Below are 25302 nucleotides of genomic sequence, written 5' to 3'. Positions count from 1 at the left end.
TATTCATAAAAATATATTTTAGTCAAAAGGGGTCTTTAAAATTGTAGTCAATACAAACAGTGAATAGTCTTTAAAATTGTAGTCAAAACAAAGAGTGAATAATCTTTAAAAATTATGAAAAACAGTAACAAGAACAAAAAACATCAAAATAGCAAAACTATAACAAAACAACCAAAACCAAAAATGTGAACCAAAATACCAAAGAAAGAATTGAGAAAAGCAGCCTTCTAATGCTGGAGTTTGAAATCAAAGACTACAGCATATGGCTAGCCTTGCAAGGAAGTCACAGATTTTAACAGGTTTTTCAAGATGAGTGCAACAATTCTCTTCCATCTCAGGAGTTGAGTCCTTGCTGAGGATGGGGCTCAGCAGGTGGCTCTTGCTGTTGCAGCTCCTTCTGCAGGTGGCTCTCATCCTGGGCTGTGTCCTGTTCCAGCTCAGGCTGCAGTTGTGTGGATCTGGGAATAGAAAGCAGTTAAGACACAGGCCAGGGGGGAACCTGCTGTGTCAGCTGTCTAGCTCCTCCCTCCTCCACCTCAGCTGAGCTAGACAGTCAACATCGATATTTTGACTGACGTCATTGTTGGCAACCCCAAAGAATAAGGATCACAGAGTAGCTGGACTTGTAACTTTTCTTAGGTCAAAACACATGTCATGACTTAAAATAAGCACTGTGTCTTGTACTTTCTACTAGAAAGAATAGGAAGTTCTCCTACAGTTCAGACACGTCATTTTATAAATAGCAACAACATATTAATACAATAGTCAACAGCATATGAGCAATATACAAGTTTAACATGATGAGTTATGGATTGACCATATCATTTTATACATAGACATAAAACAGCCTTGCAACCCAGGCACCTGAACAAGTTCATGAGGCTAGCTCAATTCTCATATCCAGTAGGAACATTGAACATGAACAACACACAATATAGAACCTGTCATGATATAGAGGCATTTCCTGAGATGTGTCCCTGGGGACACTGGCCATGCCTGGAACCAACAGAGACTTGTGAAAGCCTTAGAACTAGAGCTGGAATTGACATGCTCACTCCCTTTCACAGGCTGTGACAGAACACTCCTGAGACAGTTCTGATCTTGCCTGCAACTGAGGCATCTGCTGGTTTCAACCTGGGGAGTCCTTCACCTACTTTCAGGAGAACACTTTGCAATGGAAATAAGTAAATGTTGCAGACAGCACTGTTCAAAGGTAGGAATCTCTACTCTACTGTGAAGGTTTCTAAATAAATTTGCAATTTGAATCAGTCCTTGAGGTGAACACTTTCAAATCATATAAGTTGGAGGCTGAGGAAGACAAATCTCTGTCCATTCAAGAAATTCTCACTTACAACATAGAGAGTTAGAAATTCAGGAAGGAAGACTCAATTAAAGACAAACTGATATCAAAATTACTGATTTCTGGATGGAAGTTCTTGCTGAATGCACTATCAGATTTCTCTTAGGTTGTCTTTCCCTGGTTCTGGCTGAGACCCATGCATGGGCTGAGACCCATGCATGTGAGAGAAAGCCCATACATGATACAGATCCCAGGTACAGTGGAGTCACTTTGCTCTGCTTCTTCCCCCAGCCTGGGCACCTACCTCATCTGGGAGTCATCAAAGTGATGCTGCAGCTTTTCTGCCAAATCCTTTGTATGAATAACCATCTCCTTCTGCTGCAGTAGGTTGTCAAGTCTTTCCTCCAATCTCTTGATCTCCTATTCATTAGAAGATTATATTCTTAGTGGAGGGCTACATACTGTCATACAAATGTGAACACATAAAAAGGATCCCAATAGCTTGCTAGTTAGCATGGCTAGTAAAAAAGTAAGCATCCAGGGAAGTAAGAAACCCTGATTCAAGGTAGAGACTGACAGGAAAGTCAGTAATCTCCTCAGACCAATGCAGACAGGAATGATGTACCACCACAATGACATGCTTAAACTACACAAAGATATACTCTCTCTGTGTGTGTGTCACCTTCTTTCTGTCTTTCTCTGTCTCTCTCTGTGTCTCTCATTCTCTCTGTCTCTGTCTCTGTCTCTCTCTGTCTCTCTGTCTCTCTCTCTCTCTCTCTCTCTCTCTCTCTCTCTCACACACACACACACACACACACACACACACACACACACACACACACAGACACAGACACAGACACACATAAACATGCACAGAGAATCATACACACAGAAAAACACACACAAGTAGAGAAAAAGATATAGAGGAGAGAGAGAGAGAAAAGAGAGGAGAGACAAGGAAAGGGGGAGCTAGCAGAAAGAAACATGGCAGAAGAGCTGTTGAGTTCAGACTAAATGTACCAGTCTTTTAGAATAGTCTCACAATTCAGCCATCATTCCATGGGGGCTCATACTACTGTGAAAATGTGATGATTTTCTCATCTCTGTTATGTTCAGCTAGTTAGAGGATTTTTCCATTATGTTGAGCTAGTTAGAGAATCATTCCCTGATGGCAAAAACCAACATGTCAAAGCTCCCATCTGATCATCCAATCAACCCCAGACAATACTGTAATGGATGAGAGAATTGTCTGACACCACTCACAGAAAACAGGGCTGAAAACCTGCTGCTAAGGCTTCTGTAACTGTGAATAAAAAGCTGGGTAAAGTGAAGAGAACATATTTGGAAGCAGGAAGACAGGAGAAAGCCACATGCAAGGCACATCATTGACCATGAAAAGCAGACATTTGGTACTTGCATGGGGTTCTCCTTGCAAACTGATTCCCTCCGGGGACATCACAATAGCCTTGATAAGCAAAGGAATCACAGGAAACAAGAATTCACTCACTCAGAGCTCTGTGTTTAAAATCCTAACTATCATAACGTCATGTAGGTGTGTGATATGTTACTGACCCATCTCCTTCACTGGACTGCAGCTTCAAGCAGAGCAACAGGGATGGTTTGCCAAAAATTCAGTTTCATAAAAGGGTAATTTAGCAGAAGTACTTGTACAAAGACTGAAGACCAGGAGGGCATGAGTAATTGGCTGGGTGGGAGCATGGGTGAGTAACAAGATGTGTGAATGCACAGATGCATGGATGGGCAGACAGGCAGTAAAATGGCTAAATATTGCAAACCTTAATTGGTACCATGTCCTTGCCCCTACCTGTTGTTGCTGGAATTTCGGGTCACCGGTCTCTTCCTCGTGATCTTTACAGATAGCATTCAAGTCCTCCAGGTGGTGTTTTAGCAGAACCCAATCCTCCTGCAGTTTCTTTTTCTCCTGCCTCAGTGTGTCCACTTTCTTGGACACTTGTGCCTCTTCCATCAGGAACCGGCTGTTCAGACCTCTGGAAACACACTCTGCATAGTAATTGCCTGCCAGCCTCCTATTGCCACCCCTGCCTCCAGAAACCACCTCCTCAAAAGGTCTCTGGTTTCCAGGAAGGCATAGCCAGAATCTCACACAGCCATGAAGCTGCACACAGGAGGTCAAAATGAGAGAAGAGTAGAGAAGAGCTCCTTCCAGAAATAAACAAACTACTATGGAAAACGCCAAATCCATATCCCTTTAATAGAAAGTGGATACCCATTACTGTCCTTAACTGTCCATGGCAAGGGGAAACATCAGCAAGTAGTGGGCAAATCCCCTCCAAGTCAGGACAGGAGACAGAAGTTGAGTATCTACATGTTCCACAGCTACCAGATCTGTAAAGTCAGATCTCGAACTTCAGAAGCACAGGGCTGCCTGCCATTCTCCTCACAGTGAGAATTTCATTTCTATCTAGTGGCTTCTGGGGCTTTGAGGACACTGGTGAGGGGTGGCTCTCAGTGTATTTCACACTTAGGAAAACTGAGTTTAAGAGACACATATACAAGAGCTGCTTGATTGGGCTGCTATCTAATGAGCAGAAAGGCTAGATTCAGAGATGTAGGCTCTCCAGTCCTTAGAAAAAAAGGTAGAGGTGGCCATTCCAGAGCTAATATGGTCCATGCCAAGATGGGCACTTACCGATAGAAGACTGTCTCCTTGGTCAGCTCACTCAACTTTTCTGAGGCCTCCAGGTTCTCTTTTTGAAAGACCTTTAGTTCCCACATGACCTGTTTATGTTCTAACTTCATTTTCTCATACAGTGGATTAGGCTTGTGGTAGGGTCTAGAAAAACAGGTGAGAACCCCATGAATACAGGTTTCGAGTGTCATGTCACCTCAAGTTGTATCCTTGTATGCCACAGCCCAGTGGATGTCTCATTCTGGCTGCTAATACTGGAATATCCTGGTGATTTTAACGTTGTGATGGTGTCCCTGGGACACCACAGTGTCCAGATGGAGGTTGTCCTGGATGCATGAACTCACTCAGTGGTCGTGGATTGTCTATCTAGCTCTCTATGATACCAGGAGTCCATGACTCAGGTCTTGGCACACAAAGTACCGCATTGAGGTTTCTCCTGTTTTAGGAGAAACCCATTCTATGGCCTGGGTACTATTACTGATAAGATACAGCACATAATTATCAGGTTAATGCCCAACATTAGGACAGCTATATAGACTTCCCAAGGGATTTCTGTGTGCCACCATGGTGAAAACTTAGGACAACAGCATTGATGCTTAAAGTGGGGCTCCCATACATCAGCAGTATCATAGCCTAAAAACTGATACAGGCAAATCCTCAGGCCCCACCAGAGAACCCTGGCTCCCAGATTGCTTTGGGAGACATAATCCTGCAAATGCATGCATGAACACATGAGTGAAAGAGGGGAGAATGGGAGGAGTAATGGGGAGAGAAATGGGGAGAGGAGGAGGGAGATGGAGGGAAAGAGAGATGGGGAGGGAAAGAGAGAGAGAGAAGTTAAATTGAGGAGACACAGAGAGGGAGAACAACCATAATCAGATGGTAATGAAATGCATGCAGCACTATTGTCTAATATATAAGACACAGAAGTAGACAGAAACAATGAGGAGTCCCAGGACTTTCTGTACCACACTGAGAAGGACCAAGTGGAACCATGCCTGTCAAGCTGCTGCCAAGAGATTCCAACACACAATGACCTGCTAGAAAAGTTCATTGAGTCACTACAAACTCACAGCTGCTAGTATATCCCACAAGCCACCAACTATCAGGGTGTTTCTAATGCTGCTGGGAACCCACACTTTACTGCCTTAATCCCTGAATTATGTGACTGAGATACACGCTCAGGTTTTCATTTGGAAAATGCATGAAGTTAGAGTCCCTTTCTCACTCCCTCCATAGTTTTCATGTCTACCTCTCCTCTGAGAAGAAATTAGATCATGAGGTGGCTACAGAGTCATTATGGAGGTGCAGTTTTCTGGAACCCAAGACCACTGTTTTTAAATATCAGGATTTTTGTTTCATTTAAATAACGTATTTTTTTAATTTTACATACGACCCAGAGTTTCCCCACTGTCCTACTCTCCAGGTGTCCACAGATACACCCTGCTTCCTATCTCCCCCTTCTAGTTCTTATTCATCTCCACTCAGACAGGAAACAGCCACCAATGGGCTTGTGCAAAGGAAAAAGCCTCTCTCCATGCATCAAGGCTAGGCAAGCCAAACCAGCATGGGGAAGAAGTCCCAAAAGCCAGCTAAGCTCCAGCAACAGGTCTTATCTCACTGCTAGGATCCCTACAATGACACCAAGTTACACAACAGTCACACACATGCAGAGGGCCTAGATCAGTTCCATGGAGGCTCACTAAGTGTTGGTTCAGTCTGTGAGCTCCCATGAGCAAAGGTCAACTATGTCTGTGGAACACACGACCTTAAAAAAAAAAGAGAGACAAGGATGATGGTGCAGACAGTAAATTGGGCCCGAAACAATGGATACCTGTTATCCACAGTTCCTTCACTAATGAAGAGCAGGCGATCTCTAAGCTCATTTCTTTGGATGGTCATCAGCTGCAGCTCTGGGTCCAGCCTCTCCATTTCATTCTTCAATTGTTTGTTAGCAAGGGCCGTTGACTGGGATGTTGACTCCAAATCAGCCACTGTAAGTGGATGAAGACAAGTGAAATTGCATGGTGACAATGCACAGAGAATGGATAGACCACCCTGAGGTCCAAACAGAAAGATGATGTCTGGACTCCAGTGACAATACTTTTGGGTCAGGTTGAGATGCCCCCTCTGAGTAACTCCGTTCTCCAAACAATCTGTAGAGATGTGGTTATAGAAATAGTTAGGGCTTTCTTCTACCTCCCTACACATGCTTCAGGTGAACACAAAGACCACCTTTCAGGATTCATTACAGTGCACAGCATGCAACATTGTCCAGAGCCCTGAACACTGCCTGTGGTTTCAGAAGCCAGGAGAAATGTCTCAGTGCACGAGCACTCAGGGACTGTGAGGAGCCCAGATCTCCTGCCTGGTCACTCCAGGTCCATGGATATGAACTGAAAAGTCATGCAGGGACACAACATGCTTAAAACATTCACCAAGTCACCCCACCCTACTGACAGTCCAGAACATGGAAGCTGGCATGAAGGAGCCAATCTCTGTCCTCGTCCCATACTTCTGACAGATGTTTGACTACACTAAGGCATTGCCTACCACCCTCAACTGCTGATTCAGCAGACTACTGGAACCACTGTCAGGGAGAGGTGATAGAGGAATTCTGTTGTACAGACTGAGCACATAATGTCTTAGCCAGAAGCACTCTTGTCTGCATGTGACTGTCGTCAGACAGCCACTGCACCCAAAGGAAACTGCTGAGGGTGAAGTGCAGTGATGCCTGTCCAAATCTGGGAACACAATAGTCCCTGCTGACTCCAGATGATCTCCTTTTGTCCCCACATTACACCCCTGAGTGTGCCCTAGGTAAACCTAGGTGCTCCCAGCACAACAGCCTTGGCCTTGCCTGATCCCTGCTTAGGGAACAGACAAACTAATTTTCTGGAATCATGGACTATCATTCATTAGGATAAGCGAGAAAGTCCATTAGCGTCTCAGAGGCTCCAGCTCTTCTACTCCATTACTGGAAGTCCCAGGTCAAATCAACTCCTTCAGGATCCTCCCCATCTCCTGCCCAGCACTCATGTGCCTACGCCAGGAGCTCTTATTTGTACCTGTTTTATTTTGAGACCTAACAGCAGCTTCTTTCTGTGTCTCTCTGGTCTCTGAATGTTGTCCATTTTTTCTCCCAAACAGAGACCTCAGTCTTGAAAACATGGCTACTGATATAACCAAGAGTCACTGAAGGAATGCCCTCAGGGCAGTTGGTGTTGCTACAACACTGGTGACATCATGGAATGCCATGAGCTCTGCAAGATACAGTGGAATGCCCAGGGAAGGGACTGGTGATGTCATGGGAAACAGCCTTTGCCACCCTGCTGATCATTACTCCCTGAATGAACCAAATTCCCAGGTTCCCTTTCCTGGATCCTCTCTTGAAATATAGTGTAAGCCAATCAGCATCTCCTTCTTCCAAATCCAGAGTTTCCTTAACTTGCATGCAAGACCCATATTACTTCCAATATGGAGAACTGAGCTACACATTCTAAACATTGGTGAGTAATGTCTCATTCCTTCCTCAAAAGCCCTCTTATTCAACATGAGCAATCAAAAAGAAATGAAACAGGAATGCATGTTGGCTGGTCTGGATATATATATATATATATATATATATATATATATATATATATATGCTTCCAGCTGAGTAGTTCCCACAAGGTCAGGTTCATATAAGCCGTCTGACCAGGTTTTTACTGAGTTTGTAAGGACCAATTTGTCCATTCACATTCTAATCCATCACACATCCACACCCAGAAGCCCCTCTGCTCTAGGGCTTCATTGGGTCACAGCTGTTAAAGGGTGACATGCCTCAATTGATGTCATGGTCAAGGAATGTGAGAAAGGGGACCAATGTGAAAATCAAAATGATCAACAAATACATCATGCTATTCCTGTCATGTCCATATATGGTAACCACATATGATATATATATCTGTGATCCACTTTAGCATACTATCCTGTGTTTTGAGCAGCTCTGACCAGAGTCTGCACGGTGTTTGCACATTCTCAGAACTCCAGATGAGCTGCCCTTACTCCAAATTGATAGATTTCTCAGGAAAGCCTCAGAGGTAGTTGTGAAGAGTCCCACCTTGAAGGCAAGGAGTGGATGCAGACTCTTTTGTCTCTGCAAGCCCAGAGTTGTCTCTCTAGTAAGTAGTGTGTGTCAGCCTGAGAAGTGGAATCTATCTTCCTACATTTGTTAAGGTGACCCTGATGTTAATCATGATGGCACTAGGACAGCACTGGAAACAATACAATCCAGGAGGCTTCTCTTGGTCCACAGATGTCTGTGAATGCTGTCCCAAGGGCTTCACCCAGATGGAGACCCACACCAGGGATAATACTAGGGCTGAGAGACATGGACGGTCACACTCATAGCACATCAACAAAACTAGCACACCCCAAATGCCCACAGAATGTCGTGGGGACTTTGACCTACAACACTTCTGATCCCCTTCTATTGTTTCCAAATTGTCCACTTGGGACTCAGCATATATGCTGAAAACCTCAGTCCTCCCAGAGTTTCTAAATCTTTTCTCCCTATTGGAAAGTTGAGGAAATAGCTTGTCAACAAGTATGGCTTTGCTGGAGCTTCAGAGATGGTGGTAACATGTGATTCCATGGCTCTATTCCATTCCTTTGCTAACTCCTAAGAGCAACATGGAGGCTAACTGGTGTGGACTGAGCTCTTGGACATGGTGTGGTGTAGAGACAGGAGCTGTGCACGAATAGCTGTGGTCAAGAAAAACCAGGGCTTCAGAACGAGCCATAAGGACAGGTCTCTAAGCTTTTGTACCAGCTGCTTTCATTGACCAAATCCCTCTGTCCTCTTATGAATGCTTCACAAACTCTCATCGTCCTTCAAATCCAGCTCAGAGACCCATAGCTCCAGGGAGTCTTCCCTTGGCCCTCAGACACTGAACTGTCTTCTTGGTCTCTATTAGCTACCTTCTCCAGAGGGAATGGAATTGGAATCCTGCAGCTGGCCAACAAGCAGCACAGGCTGCCATGTGTGGTGTATTGCTGAGGAAACCAAAGCACTCTAGTGCAGTGAACAACTACTCACCTTTACTGACCTACTTTTCTGCCATACGTGGTGGACTGTTGGCAGACCTGATGGTCAGACTGGAAGACTACACTAGGCAGCTTCTGCTGCCCCAGCAAAAACCCCCACGGTGATTGGCAAGCATAAATTAAAAGGAGGAAGCAAAAATACTATCCTGGTAATGGTTAAGCCATCTCTCTTCAACACAAAACCCAGAGCCCACTTGGCATTGCCTTCCTGCCATGCTTGGGTCAGAATATGCTGGGTTAGCTCCACAGACAATGGGGCTGAGCATGTCACTCATAGTTAGAGGGATCAGAACCTTATTTGAAAATAGGCTGGACCATGTTGGGAGTGTGGTTCCTTTGGGAGATGGGACACCACTTCACTTGCTCTGTTAATGGCCAGTGACGAAAGGGATAGAATGGGAGGTGTTCCAGATGGGAAGGAAAAAGAGTGTCCTGAGGATGGACCCCATGGAAGGTGTGGCGTAGGGTCTGCATTGAGAGTGATCTCACTCTTCACCATTCTGGTTCACCCAGGAGTTCAGGAGGAAATGGAGTGAAGCTGAGCAGATAGAAGGCTGCTGAGGAAGAGAAGAAGTGGATGCTGTTGAGTATCCTGGCTACTTGTCTCCATGTAGACTATCAGCTGGAGCCTTACATCATCACAGGTCTTTCCCAGCTTCCTGCTGCCCAGGCCAGGAGAGGTTTGGGGACTTGCCCAAGGCCACATATCTGATATAAATTTTCCCACCCTAGGTACTCTATTCAAGATATGCCCTGCATATTCTCCTCTAAAGCTCTAGAGAAGGAAGCAGTCACAGAAATGGAATTCTACTCAAGAGAGGTAGGAGGTCTGACATAGAACCCCTGGCTGCATATGAGAGTCAGTTAGTGTATGACATGGCCTCTGCTTCCAGACCACCCTGGTCTGGTGAGGGGCATGCAGAATCCCAGGGCATGTCTCCCAAGGGCAGGTGGCAGGATGCTTCCTGGCCTTCAGTGCCAATCAGAAAAGTCACACTCCATAACTTCGTAGCAAGTAACATACTATTAACTTCTCCAAGAGCAGCCATGAGAGTTAGGTTCATTGCTGCCTGTCATTCCAGATGGTTGAGAGCTAGGAGCTCTGGTCTAAATTTAAGCAGAGCCCTGACTGGTGGCAGGACAGCAGCCTCAGGCTGCCATGAATGGGTGAGATCCCATCACTGGAAGCATGCAAGCAGCCTGGGGGATGGAGTCTTGTGGAGACAAGAACACTGATGAGGGCTGTAAGCATATGTGCAATACATACATTATACATTATGAGCTAAGGATGAAGCACATCATTTTGTAGATAGAGAGCACAATCTTGTAACCTGGCAGTTGGTCAAGGTCAGGAGGCTAGCTCAGTCCTCACATTTGGGAAGTATTTTGAAATTCAGCAAAAGGCAAGATGTAGCTTGTCAGGCTGCAGCAACATTTCCTGAGATGTGTGACTGAATACTGTGCTGTCTGTGTCTGGGACCACACAGAAACTTGTGATTTCATTAGGGAAAGATCTGGGAATTGGCATCCTGACTCTCTTTTGGAGTCTGTTACAGAACACTCCTGAGAAGTATCTGATCTTCCCTGAAGCTAAGGCATCTCCTCTACATCCTGGAAAATCCTTACCCTATTCTATCCAGAGAACAATTTGCCCAGGAAATGGGTAAATGTTGCCGAGAACAGTTTTCAAAGGTATGAATCTCTTATCTACAGGGAATTTTCCTGTATAAAATTGCAATTTCAACCAGGCATAGTGTTGCACATCTGTAAATTCCTTCACTTGGGATGCTGAAGCTGACAAAACTCTGTGAGTTCAAGAACCTCCTGCTCCGAACATAGAGACTTCAGAATAGAAGCAGGGAGACTCAGTTCTACAGACACATTGAGTAAGAAATGTATTGTTTCCTGGACAGAAATTGTTGTGAATGGAATGGCATATTTCTCTGAGCCTTTCCTAGGTTCTGCCTGGGAGCCATGTATGTAAGAGAAAGCCCATAGATGACAGCAATACCAGTTACAGGGGACCCACTTGGCTCTACCTCATCCTCCCAGGCAAAGTGTGCAGCAATTCTTCTAAATTCTTTTTCTGGATGACCATCTCCTTCGGCTTCAGCAGGAACTCAAGTCTTTCCTCCAATCCCTTGATCTCTGCTTCATTAGAGGATTATGATAATAATGGAGGGTTACACACTGCCATACAAATATAAACACATACAAAGGATGCCAGTCGCTTATGGAGCAGCATGGCTATTAACACAGTAAGCATCCGGAAAGTAAGAAACCCTGATTCAAAGTAAAGACTGACATGAATTGGTGTGGTCTCCTCTAGGCAATGCACACATGCAAGATGCAACAAAGAGGACTCTTCCTTCCCTTTCCGCCGACTCACCACAGACCAGACCAGGTGAGCGACCCCCTGCTTTTACTCAACTTCTGTCCTAAGCGCCATTCACCCAGATCCCTCCAGGCTTTTCCCTGCTTGAAACAGACACGCCCAGGCAGGGAGAAGCTCCCTGAATCTGGGTACAGGCCACTCTTCCTTCCGTTCCTGGTGACCAATCTGCCAGGAGGTGAGTGATCCACCACTCTTACCCAACTCCCTATCAAAGCCCCATCCATCCCCAGCTCCCTGGGCCTGCTCCTGCTTGGGGTAGACCTGCCCAGGCAGTGAGGAACCCCCAGAGCCTGGAAACACCCCACTCTTACTTCCTGTACCACACCCAAAAACCCGATCCCTATGGAGGCCTAACTCCTTCAGAGTGAGGAGACTTCAAGGAGAGGCGAGACCATCCAGAGCTTCTGACATTGAATTCCTGGCTCACACACACTACAGAGTAACAAGAGGAGATAGAGAGATCCTACCTGCACTCACTGGAAAAAGATATGGGAAGGAGACAGAATAAGAACTCACTCAACAACAGAAAGACCAATATAACACCACCAGAATCTAGGGACTCCACTCCAGCAAGACCTGAAAAGCCCAACATAGTGCATGAAGATGAGATGGACCTCAAAAATTATCTCAGCAAGATGATAGAGACCTTCAAAGAGGAAACAAGAAAATCCCTTAAAGAAATAGATGAAAAAGCAAGCAAAAAATTACACGAAATAGAGGAAAAGACAAACCAAAAAATTCAAGAAATAAACAAATATCTTAAAGAAGCTAAAGAAACCCAAGATAAAACAACCAAACAAGTGAAGGAAGCTCTTGAAACAGTTCAAAGCATGAAAGCTGAATCAGACACAATAAAGAAAACACAGAATGAGGCGATGCTGGAAATGGAAACACTGGATAAATGATCAGGATCTAAAGACGTGAGTATAACTAATAGAATCCAAGAGATAGAAGAGAGAATCTCAGCTATTGAATACTCGCTAGAGGATATACATTCATCAACCAAAGAAAACCTCAAGTTCAACAAATCCCTAACACAAAATGTCCCAGGAAATATGGGACACCGTGAAAAGACCAAACCTACGAATAATAGGTGTAGAAGAAGGTGAAGAAACACTGCTCAAAGGTACAGAAAACATATTCAACAAAATCATAGAAGAAAACTTCCCCAACCTACAGAAAGATATGCCTATGAAAGTACAAGAAGCTTATAGGACACCAAACAGACTGGACCACAAAAAGAAGTCCCCCCGACACATAATAATCAAAACTCCAAATCTACAGAATAAAGAGAAAATATTAAGAGCTGCAAAGGAAAAAGGCCAAGTAACATATAAAGGCAAACCAATCAGAATCACACCTGATTTCTCAATGGAAACTCTGAAAGCCAGAAGATCTTGGATAGATACCCTACAAGCACTAAGGGAGCATGGATGTCAACCCAGACTACTGTACCCAGAAAACTTTCAATCATTATAGATGGAGAAAACAAAATATTCCATGACAAAAACAGATTTAAACAATACATATCCACAAATCCAGCACTACAGAAGGTTCTGAAAGGAAAACTCTAACCCAAGGAACATAACTACATGCACAAAAACACAGGCAATAGAAAATCTAATTTTGCCAAACACAAAAAGAAGCAGAAGAGCAAAATCCACACACAACGACACCACCAACAATAAATCCAAAACAAACAAGAACCAACGAACAATGGACATTAATATCCCTAAATGTCAATGGTCTTAACTTACCCATAAAAAGATATAGGCTAACAGAATGGATACGAAGACAGAATCCATCCTTCTGCTGTTTACAAGAAACACACCTCAACTTCAAAGACAGGCGATACCTCAGAGTAAAAGGATGGGAAAAGATTTTCCAATCAAATGGCCTCAAGAAACAAGCTGGTGTAGCAATCCTAATATCTAACAAATTGGACTTTAAACTAAAATCAATCAAAAGAGATGAAGAAGGGCATTTCATATTCATCACAGGAAAAGTCCATCAGGATGAAATCTCAATCCTGAACATCTATGCTCCAAATACGAATGCACCCACATTTGTGAAAGAAACATTACTAAAGCTCAAACCACACATAAAACCACACACAATTATAGTAGGAAACTTCAACACCCCCCTTACGCCACTAGACAGGACCACCAGACAGAAACTTAACAAAGAAACAAAGGATCTGAAAGAAGTTATGACACAACTGGGGTTAACAGATATCTATAGAGCATTCCATCCAAACTCTAAAGAATATACTTTCTTCTCAGCACCACCTGGCACCTTCTCTAAAATTGACCACATAGTAGGCAACAAAGCAAACCTCCATAGATACAAAAGAATTGAAATAACCCCCTGTATCTTATCAGACCACCAAGCATTAAAGCTAGAATTCAGCAACAATGCAAATGGCAGAAAACATGCAAACTTTTGGAAAATGAATAACACCCAATTGCACCATTCTTGCGTTGAGGAAGAAATAAAAAAACAAATTAAAGACTTCCTAGAATCTAATGAGAATGCAGACACAACATACCCAAACTTATGGGATACTCTGAAAGCACTGCTAAGAGGGAAGTTCATAGCACTAAGTGCCCACATGAAGAAACTAGAGAAAAGTCACATTAGAGAACTGACAGAACAACTGAAAGCACTAGAGCAAAAAGAAGCAAACTCACCAAGGAGGAGTAGACGCCAGGAAATAATCAACCTGAGAGCTGAAATCAATAAAGTAGAAACTAGGAAAACATTACAAAGAATCAATGAAACAAAGAGTTGGTTCTTTGAGAAGATCAACAAGATAGACAAACCTCTAGCCAAACTAACCAAAAGGCAGAGAGAGAGCATGCTAATTAACAAAATCAGAAACGAAAAGGGGGATATAACAATGGACACTGTGGAAATCCAGAGAATCCTTAGGTCATACTTTGAAAATCTGTCCTCCACAAAATTCGAAAACCTAATGGAAATGGAGTTTCCTGGATAAATATCACTTACCAAAATTAAATCAAAATCAGATAAACAGTTTAAATCGACCCATAACCCTTAATGAAATAGAAGCAGTCATCAAAAGCCTCCCAACCAAAAAAAGCCCAGGACCAGATGGCTTCACTGCAGAATTCTACCAGAAATTCAAACAAGAGCTGATACCAGTACTCCTCAAACTGTTCCGCACAATAGAAGCAGATGGGATATTGCCAAACTCTTTCTATGAGGCTACAATCACTTTGATACCCAAGCCACACAAAGATAAGACTAAGAAAAGAGAACTACAGACCAATATCCCTCATGAACATTGATGCTAAAATACTCAATAAAATATTGGCTAATCGAATCCAAGAACCTATCAGAAAAATCATACACTACAATCAAGTAGGCTTCATCCAAGTGAAGCAAGGATGGTTCAACATACGAAAAACTATTAATGTAATCCACCATATAAACAAACTGAAAAAGAAAAACCACATGATCATCTCACTAGATGCTGAAAAGGCCTTTGAAAAAATCCAACATCCCTTCATGATAAAGATCTTGGAGAGAACAGGAATAACAGGAACATATCTAAACATGATAAACGCGATATACACCAAACCAATAACCAACATCAAACTAATGGAGAGAAACTCCAAGCTTTTCCTCTAAAATCAGGAACAAGACAAGGCTGTCCACTCTCTCCATACCTCTTCAATATTGTACTTAAAGTTCTAGCTAGAGCAATAAGACAAGAACAGGGGATCAAAGGATACAAATTGGAAAGGACGAAGTCAAACTTTCACTATTTGCAGATGACATGATCGTCTACATAAGTGACCTGAAAAACTCTACCAGGAAACTCCTACAGCTGATAAACACCTTCCGCAAGGTAGCAGGATACAAAATTAACTCAAAAAATCTGTAGCCCTACTGTATACAGATGATAAACTCAATGAGAAAGAAATCATGGAAACATCACCTTTCACAATATCCACAAGCAACATAAAATATCTGGGGGTAACACTAACCAAAAAAGTGAAAGACCTGTACAATAAGAACTTTGAGACTTTAAAGAAAGAAATTAAAGAAGATACCAGAAATTGGAAAGATCTCCCATGCTCTTGGATAGGCAGAATTAACATAGTAAAAATGGCAATCCTACCAAAAGCAATCTACAGATTCAACGCAATACCCATCAAAATCCCAACACAGTTTTTCACAGACATTGAAAGAACAATACTCAACTATATGTGTAAAAATAAAAAACCCAGGATAGCCAAAACAACTCTTTACAATAAAAGATCTTCTGGACGCATAACCATCCCTGACTTCAAGCTCTATTATAGAGCCATAGTTCTGAAAACAGCTTGGTATTGGCACAATAATAGACAGATAGACCAATGGAATTGAATTGAAGACCCAGATATTAACCCACGCACCTACGAACACCTTATTTTTGACAAAGGTGCTAAATCCATACAATGGAAAAAAGATAGCATCTTCAACAAATGGTGCTGGCACAATTGGATTCAGACATGCAGAAAATTGCAGATTGATCCATACCTGTCACCATGCACGAAACTTAAGTGCAAATGGATCAAAGATCTCTCCATAAATCCAGCCACACTGAATCTTCTAGAAGAGAAAGTGGGAATAACCCTTGAACAAATTGGCACAGGAGAACAATTCCTGAACATCACGCCAGAAGCACAGACACTGAGGTCTGCAATCAATAAATGGGACCTCCTGAAACTGAGAAGCTTCTGTAAGGCAAAGGACACAGTCAGTAAGACAAAACAACCACCCACAGAATGGGAAAAGATCTTCACCAGCCCCACATCTGACAGAGGACTGATTTCCAAAATATACAAGGAGCTCAAGAAGCTAGCCACCAAAACACCATACAATGAAATTAAAAAGTGGGGTGCAGAACTAAACAGAGATTTTTCAACAGAGGAATCTGAAATGGCTGAAAGACACTTAAGAAAGTGCTCAAAATCCTTGGCCATCAGAGAAATGCAACACAACACAACTCTGAGATACCACCTCACACCTGTCAGAATGGCTAAAATCAAAAATACCAATGAAAACCTATGCTGGAGAGGTTGCGGAGAAGAAGGAACACTCCTCCATTGCTGGTGGGAGTGTGAACTTGTAAGACCACTTTGAAAACCAGTATGGTGGTTGTTCAGAAAAATGGGAATCAGTCTACCTCAAGATCCAGCCATTCCTCTCTTGGGTATATACCCAAATACTGCATGTCCATACAACAAGGACATATGTTCAACCACGTTCATAGCAGCATTGTATGTAATAGCCAGAACCTGGAAGCAACCTAGATGCCCCTCAACTGAAGAATGGAAAGAGAAAATGTGGTACATTTATACAATGGAGTACTACTCAGCAGAAAAATGCAATGGAATCTTGAAATTCGCAGGCAAATGGATGGAACTAGAAGAAACCATCCTGAGTGAGGTAACCCAATCACAAAAAGAAAAGCATGGTATGTACTCACTCATATATGATTTTAGACATAGAGCAAAGGTTTACCAGCCTATAATCCTCTTTCCCAAAGAAACTAGAAATCATGACTGACTCTAAGGGATAAATGGACCCCAGGAATAGGAAGTGGCATGAACTCCCTAGCTAATTGAGAGCATGAGGGTAGGGGAGTGGGTGCTGCCACAATAAGAGCACAAGAAGAAGAGGAGAGGAGAAGAAATGGAGGAGCAGATATATTGAGTTGGGGGGAAAAATAGATGAAAGAGAGCAGGATGAGAGATACCATATCAGAGGGAGCCACTATAGGTCCGAGAAGAGATCTGGAACTAGAAAGATCTCCAGAGACCTACAAGGATGACACGATCTGACAGTCCGGGCAGTGGAGGAGAGGATGGCCTAGACGCCCTTCCCCTAGAATGAGATTGATGCCTACTCTCTATGCTATCCTAGAGTCCTCATCCAGTGGCTGATGGAAGTAGAGACAGACATCCACAGAAATACACTGAGCTGGAATCTGGAACCTAGTTGAAGAGAGGAAGGAATGAAGAATGAAGGGGTCTGTACCAGGTTGGAGAAACCCACAGAAACAGTTGGCCTGAAAAAGGAAAGCATATCGACCCCAGACGCTCTTTGGGAGGCCAGTATGGGACTAATCCAGCCCCCTGATCATGGATGCCAATGGGGAGGCCCCTGCACTCCTGGGAGCCTCCAGAGGTGGACTGGCGTTTTGACCTGGTGTGTGGGGGGGATATCGAGAGCCCATCCCACTTGAAGGGATGCACTCTGTCTCTGAACACATGGGGAGAGACCTAGGCCCAGCACAGGAAGATTTGGTGGACTTGGTGGAGCCTCGGTTGGGGGCCCTACCCTGCCTGGGGAGTGGTGGGTGGATGGGGTGGGGGGTAGGTTGGAGGTGGGGGAAAAGGAATGGGGGTGAGGGGAGGGAGAGGGAGAAGGGACTTACATGTGAAACAAGCCTGTTCCCTAACTTGAATTAATAAAAAAATAAAAATAAAAAAAAATTAAAAAAAGGAGTCAGAAAATCTCTGACACCAGTTGTCAGTCACCTTCTCTTGCCTGTCCCCAGAAGAACCAGGGATTCATGCAGCTGTTAATCCAGCCCAGGTCATGGCCAACCCAGTGCTCTCCCCTACTGGAAATCTTTTCCACTCCTGGTTCCTACCCTCACATAGAAGCCAGCTCTGACTTAATAGAATGTCATGGGTTTCACTACCCTAAGTTTTAGCCTGTGGCTGGTCTGGATAGTCCATATGGGACCCAGGCACCCCAGAGATGTGCTTCAAGTAGCTTCACACAGTAACAGTGGCCAGAGAGAGTGGCATATCCTCTAGCCAACACCTTGGGTTAGGAAGGCCTGCTGGAGCTCTGAACATTCTAATTCCTGTGGTACTTGACTATTTTTACTTCTACAGTTTGCTATTACCCTACTTTAAGTGTGGGAAACTGAGGCACAGAGTAACAAGGTCTCTCTACCAGTAGAGAAACACCTGGTAAGGCCCTCAGAGTCCTGCCATCCCCAGTCCTGATTCATAGTGAAGAGAAACAGGGATGACCTTGCCTAAAGTTACTGAGTAGGATTCAGATACAGGCTCATGAGGCTCTCAGGACTGTGGTCTTGCTTCTTCCCTTGTTGGGCCTCAGTTTCCCTCATGATCCCACATCTTCTGTCCATCTCTGCTCTGTCCATCCATGGTCCCTATGTCTGTTCCTGGAACCAGAGCCTGGGGTCTGCTAGCTGCTTCTGGCACATTTTGACTCAGGACACCCTGTTTTGTGGGGATGCTCCCTTGCCCCCTCCTTAGTGTCTGTAAATTTTGGAAGCTTCCAGTCCTTTTTTCCAGATCCCTGTAGACACATGCACATTGCCCTCTCAACAGCTCACTAGGGTCTATGAGAGCCTTACTAACACCACCCTGAATGGATGTTGATTCCATGGGCAGATGAGGAAACTGAGGCAGAAGGCAGTCATCCTAGACACAACCTGATCTTAGGATAGCTGCTCACACTATTTACGGACATACATAACGGAGAGCTGGCCAGGCTGCAAGATTCAGGGACCCAGATCTGACCTTATAAAGCTTTAGTGAAGAATGGATAGAGGGCTCTGGAGGGATTAAGAAGTTCCAGGCAGGTCCATCCCTGGCTGGGGACTGACTGTGTAGACAAGAGAGGACATTCAGTCTGGGATGGAGACAAGAATATAGGCCTCTGTACCTCGGAGGGTTGGCTCAGTCCACTGGAATATCAGGGTAGTGGGGCTTCATTGAGGAGTTGGCATTTAAGATACAACTTAAAGCACCCCAGGGAGGGCACTCAAGCATGCCTGCAGAAAGGCCAGAGCTGGAAGTGGACGCAGAAACTCCAAGCTGAGCTGCCAGGGCTAAAGGAGAGTGCTAAGGTTTAACCTGGGTACTGTGAGGAGCGCTGCCAGATGCCAAGCTTGAGGAAACAGGGCCTGTCAATGGTGGGGTGTGTACTGGGCCCTTGATCCCTGAGCTTTCAACAGTACCTCTATGGGCTCCATTGGGATCTTCCTGTGGCCTGAACCTGGTCTCTCTCACAGGCCAGATCTAACCTGTAAGTTGGTCTGCTACCCTGTCCCCTGAGTCAGGAGCCTGGGTGGGACAAGGCTGAGAGAAAGAGCAGCTATGCTAGGAGGAGAGAAGGCAACTGGATGCCGGAGAAAGCCCAGCCAGGGTGATAGACTGAGGTTGGTTTCAGCTGGAGCCTCCCCAGGCCTGCAAGTACGCATCCTATCTGGGCCTGTGCTTACCCAACATTCATCACACATGAACTCAGAAATCTTATCAATGGCAAAGGTTGGCACCATCTCTAGGCCCAGCACTCCAGTCCCTACCCCCAAGGACCTGATAACCACTGATTTATTGCACAAAATTGTTTCATTCAGAGAACCCTTGGCCTATGCTTCTGAGAGAAGGGCTGCATGGGGGAGGGCTCAGGACACCACCGGGGCTCGAGCTGTGCACCCTGAGGGTGGTGAGTGAGTGGACCAGGGCCCTAAGCCAGGGAGAGGCTGGGGAGGCTTCAGCTCAGAGCCTGGGACAAGAGAGGAGGAAACAAAACTGTTGAGATGGGTGCTGAGGCCTGGAGTGACTCTTGGTCTGAATGGCAGGTAAGAGCTGAGCAATGTTAACAGGATTCCCCAGTGAAGCCCAGCTGCACGGCATGGGTCAGAAGGATGGAGGCAGATGGCTTCTCAGGAAGAAAGGGCTTCAGTGTGAGAAGCCATCCTCTCAGCAGGCTGGGCTGTGCCCACTCCTCTCCACACCCACCTTGAGCCCACAGTGACTGTGGCAGTCAGGCAGAGCACAGTGTTCTGAGCACTTAGCCCAAGCCAACTATGGGTGCCCCGTCCTGTCAGTGCCCTGCTCACACGAGACCCTGTGCATGGTGCCTTTCACATCCTCACCAACATCATCGGTGTCCACACCCCCTCTCCTGAGACCTCAGTGGTAGGGACACTCTCACAGGCTAGAATGTACATGGGTTCCTGGTGGCAACATCATGTGGGCAGAGGAGGCATCCAGGTGCCTGGAGCTGGGAGGCCAGATGCCTCCCTCACTAGCCATTTCCTGGGCATCCCTAATGACTTGTTTCTCCCTCCAGGGCAAAGCTCCAGGGAGGAAGCCCCGTGCCCTGCCAGGAGATGCAAGAAGTTATTATTGGTGCGGCCTGGGAAAGAGCTCTTCCTGTGTGCTTATTCCATCCTAGTGTAGCCAAGTGACCCTGTAACCTAGTGGCCCAGAGAGCACAAGAAGCTCCTATTGTAGGCACATGGGTAGGAGTACAGGGCCTGCCCTACTCAGGAAAGTGCCCATGGGGAACCTGCAAGAAACTTGGACACACTCAAAAACGACCCTCGAGTCCCTGAGTTCCCTGACTGACTCAGAATATCCCCTCGGATGCAGGGGTGGAAGGAGAGGTGCCCATGGGCACACAAGGGCACTGTTTGTCAAAATAGCTTTGTTAGGGGCAGTTGGTGGGTCAGACCTCCATATATCTGACCAAGCAGGCAGAGGTTGATGGAAAACTCCAGAGTTTGGGCAGATAAAGGGGCTTTGGTTAGCCAGTGCCAACCTCCTGGGCTGCAGCAGCCTTCATCTAAGCCGGACTGCAGCCAAAGCACTGTGATGGTAGCTGGCGCAGGAGCCCCAGGTAAATTTCACTACCAGGTCTTTCTCCTACATCCTCCAGATAGAAAAATGGGAGAGTCAAGAGCTTATAGAGAAGATTACAATTTCAGCCCGTTTTTACAGAGCTGTCTTACCAGGATGGGACATACTAAAGGGATTATTTAAAACATTGTCTGAGCCCATATCGGGGCAGCCCTATCTCTGCCTCATCTCTGAGTAGTTGGGGAGGTGCAGGCTACAAGGTAGCTGGGTTCTGATGGAGCAGAGCCTCCAGCCAGTCCCTTAATGGCTCTTGGGACCCACTACACTTGGGACCCAGGACCCCTAGGTGCCCATGCCTAGACCTTGGGGCCCTAGCCGCCGGCAGAGATTGGATTACAGTGCTCTTGGCACTACTCGCTATGGGGCGGGTTGCAGCACCTGGTGAAGGTCATGGACAGAGCTGGGCTGGGCAGCCACACAGGTCCAAGCAGGGAGGCGGGGCGCCAGCTGGGATCAAGTGGACACAGTCGGCAAAGTTTGACTCACACTTGTTCTGCCAGGGAATGACCTGTTTCCTACTGGACATGTCTCCAGAGCCTTGCGCCCTTGCGGTGACTGCCTCAAGCCCCTTACAGCCTCACAGGATGCAGGGGCAAGGCACCATGGCTCATGTTCCCAGCCTGTGGGCTCAATGACTATCTCAGACCCAGCCCATAGACCGCCCCACTCAGCGCTTGGACTACCGGGGCCAGGGCAGAGGCCCTGTGCTCTGGCTCGTGTAATACATAGCAAGGCAGCCTGCTCATGGAGGTTTCCCTGCTCCAGCACAGATGCTGCAGCTGCTAGGCTTCTCTCCATTGAACCTGTGAGCTGCAAGCAGGGATCCCATAGAGGATGCCAGGGCGCTCCCTGCAGGCTGGCCAGGTGGCATGGGGCTTTGGCATAGCTGGCAGATGCCCATCTTCACCAGCCCTCGACAGTTCTCCTCGGTAGACCCTTTGCTTCGCCCTCTGGCCCCTCCTCCAGACTGTCCCTCCATCTGACCACGCCCCCAAACTATTGCTTAATCCCTTTTCTGCTTGCCTGGGCTCCCAGGCTTTACCCTTCCACTCAGAAGAACCCCCTGCGGAAGGTCATTTAGCTCAGTACCCGGATTTGGTGGGAACTTGACCCAAGGGTCATAAATCCTAGGGAACCAAGGCTCGGGGGTGGGGGGAGCACTTTGGAAGGCAGAGCGGCTGCCTTCGAAGAAGGCAGTCCTGGCAGAAACTGCAGGGCCCTGGGTTAACCTGGGATAAGAACCTGCTGGGGAATCCCACAGCTGAGGCACAGAGGTGGTTGGTGGCCCTGGAGTGGGCAGCTCTGTGTGCAGAGGCAATGGGCTAGTACCCGCCCCATTAGCTCCATACCACTTCCCTGTAAAGTGTCCATGAGATGGAGGACTTGGGGAACACCTGGGGTCCCCAGTCCTTTATAAATAGAAGGGGACCCTTCAATAAATCCCTTGGTCAGGCGCCTGTGCAAACAGACATGGAAGCATCTTGGGACCAAGACAGTAGCTCCAGGCAGGGAGTAGACACCTCCAAGACCACTGGGAGTGCTGGCTCTTCCCCTGTGGAATGGTTTGCAGGGCAGGGAAGGGTAGGCAGGACTTGTACACAGGGCCTCCTCAAACCATGCTACCAGGGGCTAGTGGAAGGTGTATAACCCTGTCCCAGCTGCCCACTCATGTTGGCCTTTTCTACAGGGAAGGGGTGGGGGAAAGAGACCCTCTGGGGAATGTAGACCTGCTGCCTTCAGGGAAGGACTTGGCCTCTGCAGAGAGAACCCCCAAATTAGGGGTTCTCTAATGGGAAGCTGTTTTCAGCAACAGGAAGCCAGGGCCAGAAGCAGGCCTATATGGTGGCTGGTGCCACTCTTCTGGGGAGCCCACTGGGGCAAGGGGCCAGGGGTGGCACTTGGTGAGGGACAGTTGGTGGAAGTAAAGCTAGAAGGGGACTCCTGAAAGCTCCTTTGGGAGCCATTCTCTTCTGGGGAGGGCAGGGCCTGAGTCATGCTTCTTGTAGGGCTCAGGAAAGCCTATACTCGTGGTCCCACATGGAGCCTTCAAGGAAAGGACACAAATGAGTTGCAGGTTCATGGTGGTGGACCTTGGTGGTGGGGGTGGGGAGAGAGTCCTGTTGGACTTTGAAGCCTCCAATGGAGACGGTGTTTAGGCCAGAAGCAGCAATCACTAGTGTAGTTGTCACAAAAGCCCCTGTCTCAGAAGAGAGGGTGACTGGCTCAGACAGCAAGATCCCTGACAAATGGAGCCTGGGGTATTAGGGAGGTGTGGTAAAGTGGAGGGAGAAAGTGGGAAGGGGGAGGGGTTCAATTATCAGAGAAGACCACTTCCCTCTGCAGAGGAGTCCCAGTAGCTACCTACTGGGCATGGAAAGCCCCACTAATTTAGGGCAGGCCTGTCCCAGATCTTCAGGGTAGGAAAAGTTCCATGTCCACCAGCAGAGGGCAGCACACCACTAATGCCGGGAAACAACCACTGAAGACACTGTTGGTGTTGTGGGACCAGGTCAAGACAACATGGGACTTCATCTGCCACATTTAGGCTCCTCTCCAGTCTACCCAACTGGGGGAGGGCCTCCTTCCCTTCTCTGGTCCTATGATGGACAACTATGTCTTGAGAAACACTTGTTTGTTGTACTGCTTTGCAAAGGGGCTGATGGTGTTAATTCCAGCACCATAATGCAGAATGTGAATCCTTTGTCCTCCCAGGGATCAGACAGAATTGCTTTTGCCACCTCTGATTATGCATAAGGAACCCAGGTAACATTCCCAACCCCTTACTGCTAGTGATGGGAGCCGGCCCTCCACAGGGGCACCTCCCTATCTCTTGTAGAACTCAGCCATATCACATTGGGTCCAGAAACTCCCAGGGACTAGGTGGCAGGGGACATAAGCAGCCAGGGTACCCCAGGAAGCTCCTACCTTAAGGCTGACACTTCCACATGAGAACAAGAGCCCTCAATTAGGACTGTAGAAAAGGTGAGGCTCCTGATGAATCTCCTGATGGCTTCAGGAAGGTCCCCTATGGCAGAACAGAGGTCCCCTGGTGTGTGTGGCAGCATGCAGTCTAATCAACCACAACTGTACCCCAGCCACTGCAGACCCCAGGAGCTGTCAGGGCTGATGGTCTGCTAGGTCCAAGGGTCCCAGGTGATGCTGCCTTCTAACCTGCTCAGCACTATGGTTTCAAACTGCCTGTCAAATGGCCTGGCTCAGGAAAAGCTAGCCCACTAGAATTTGGGGTGTTTTGTCTCCTCTGGAGGATCCTTGCTTGTTCCTGCATGTCAGCAGAGCCCTAAGGAAGCTTACTGCTCTTCTCCAATGTATCATGAAGCAGACAGAGTAAATGACATCCCCACTGTCATTTGGTGCGAGACATTCTGTCACAGCTATGCTTTAGCTACTACTCTACAGGAGATGTCAGAGTTGAAGCTTCTAGCTCCAGTGCCATGGTTTCAAACCACCTGTCAGCCCCAAAGTGCTGGTCTCGAAATTAACATTCCCACCTGTGTGCCCCATTCCTGAGCCTGCCTCTGCTTGACCTTTGCTCCTTGCTTGCTGTCACTGCATGTGAGCCTTGGTACTCACTCCAGGCCACACCACATACAGATCTCATAGTTTACTCTTCTGTACCCCACATGGCTGCTTCTAGGTCCATGTACCTCAGAGATGCTGAGCACCTCCTACCTTGGCTTCTGCACTGGGGCGGCTTGTGGGCCTCCTACATTGTAGAGAGGTGCTCTGTGTAGTCCTAACTATACAGGGCCTGCCAAGATGGCTGATCAAGGATTGGCGTCACCACCACACCTGATAGCTCAAGCTTCATTCCTATAAACCACATGGTGGAAGGAGAGAACTAACTCCTACACAAGTTGTCCTCTGACCTTCACATTTGTACTGTGTCATGTTGTCCTCCCCAAAAAAACCAACTAAATACATCAATGTAAAAAAGCATCATAGTCAAGTATGCTTTGACCTCATCCCAGCAGCCTAAACAGAGCAACTTGCTATGGGACAAATTCTGGTCACAGTGAGGGTACTGGGTTCTCCGGAACAGGCCATATCTTAGCTCTCTGACTGCACACTTGGGGAATGAAACAGAGTGACCATCTGGAAAGAAACATGGCAAGGAGCTGAGGCC

At 46.4% G+C, this 25302-nt stretch overlaps 1 protein-coding gene across 1 annotated transcript; it reads right to left on the bottom strand.

The window, feature by feature from the left end:
- Positions 1-334: 334 nt before the first annotated feature.
- LOC118239698 (disks large homolog 5-like) lies at positions 335-25067 on the bottom strand. The gene is made up of 7 exons (XM_035453076.1): positions 25046-25067; positions 7040-7144; positions 5806-5965; positions 3972-4115; positions 3126-3309; positions 1605-1720; positions 335-458 (listed from the first exon to the last, which is right to left on the bottom strand). The coding sequence occupies exons 1-7, from the start codon at positions 25065-25067 to the stop codon at positions 335-337; spliced, it is 855 nt and encodes a 284-aa protein (XP_035308967.1).
- Between the last annotated feature and the right edge of the window lie 235 nt (positions 25068-25302).

The sequence above is a fragment of the Cricetulus griseus genome, assembly GCF_003668045.3.
Source record: "Cricetulus griseus strain 17A/GY chromosome 1 unlocalized genomic scaffold, alternate assembly CriGri-PICRH-1.0 chr1_1, whole genome shotgun sequence".
Classification (NCBI taxonomy): domain Eukaryota; kingdom Metazoa; phylum Chordata; class Mammalia; order Rodentia; family Cricetidae; genus Cricetulus; species Cricetulus griseus.
Note: the sequence above shows the minus strand (reverse complement) of the source record. Positions and strands in the feature narration are given on the sequence as shown.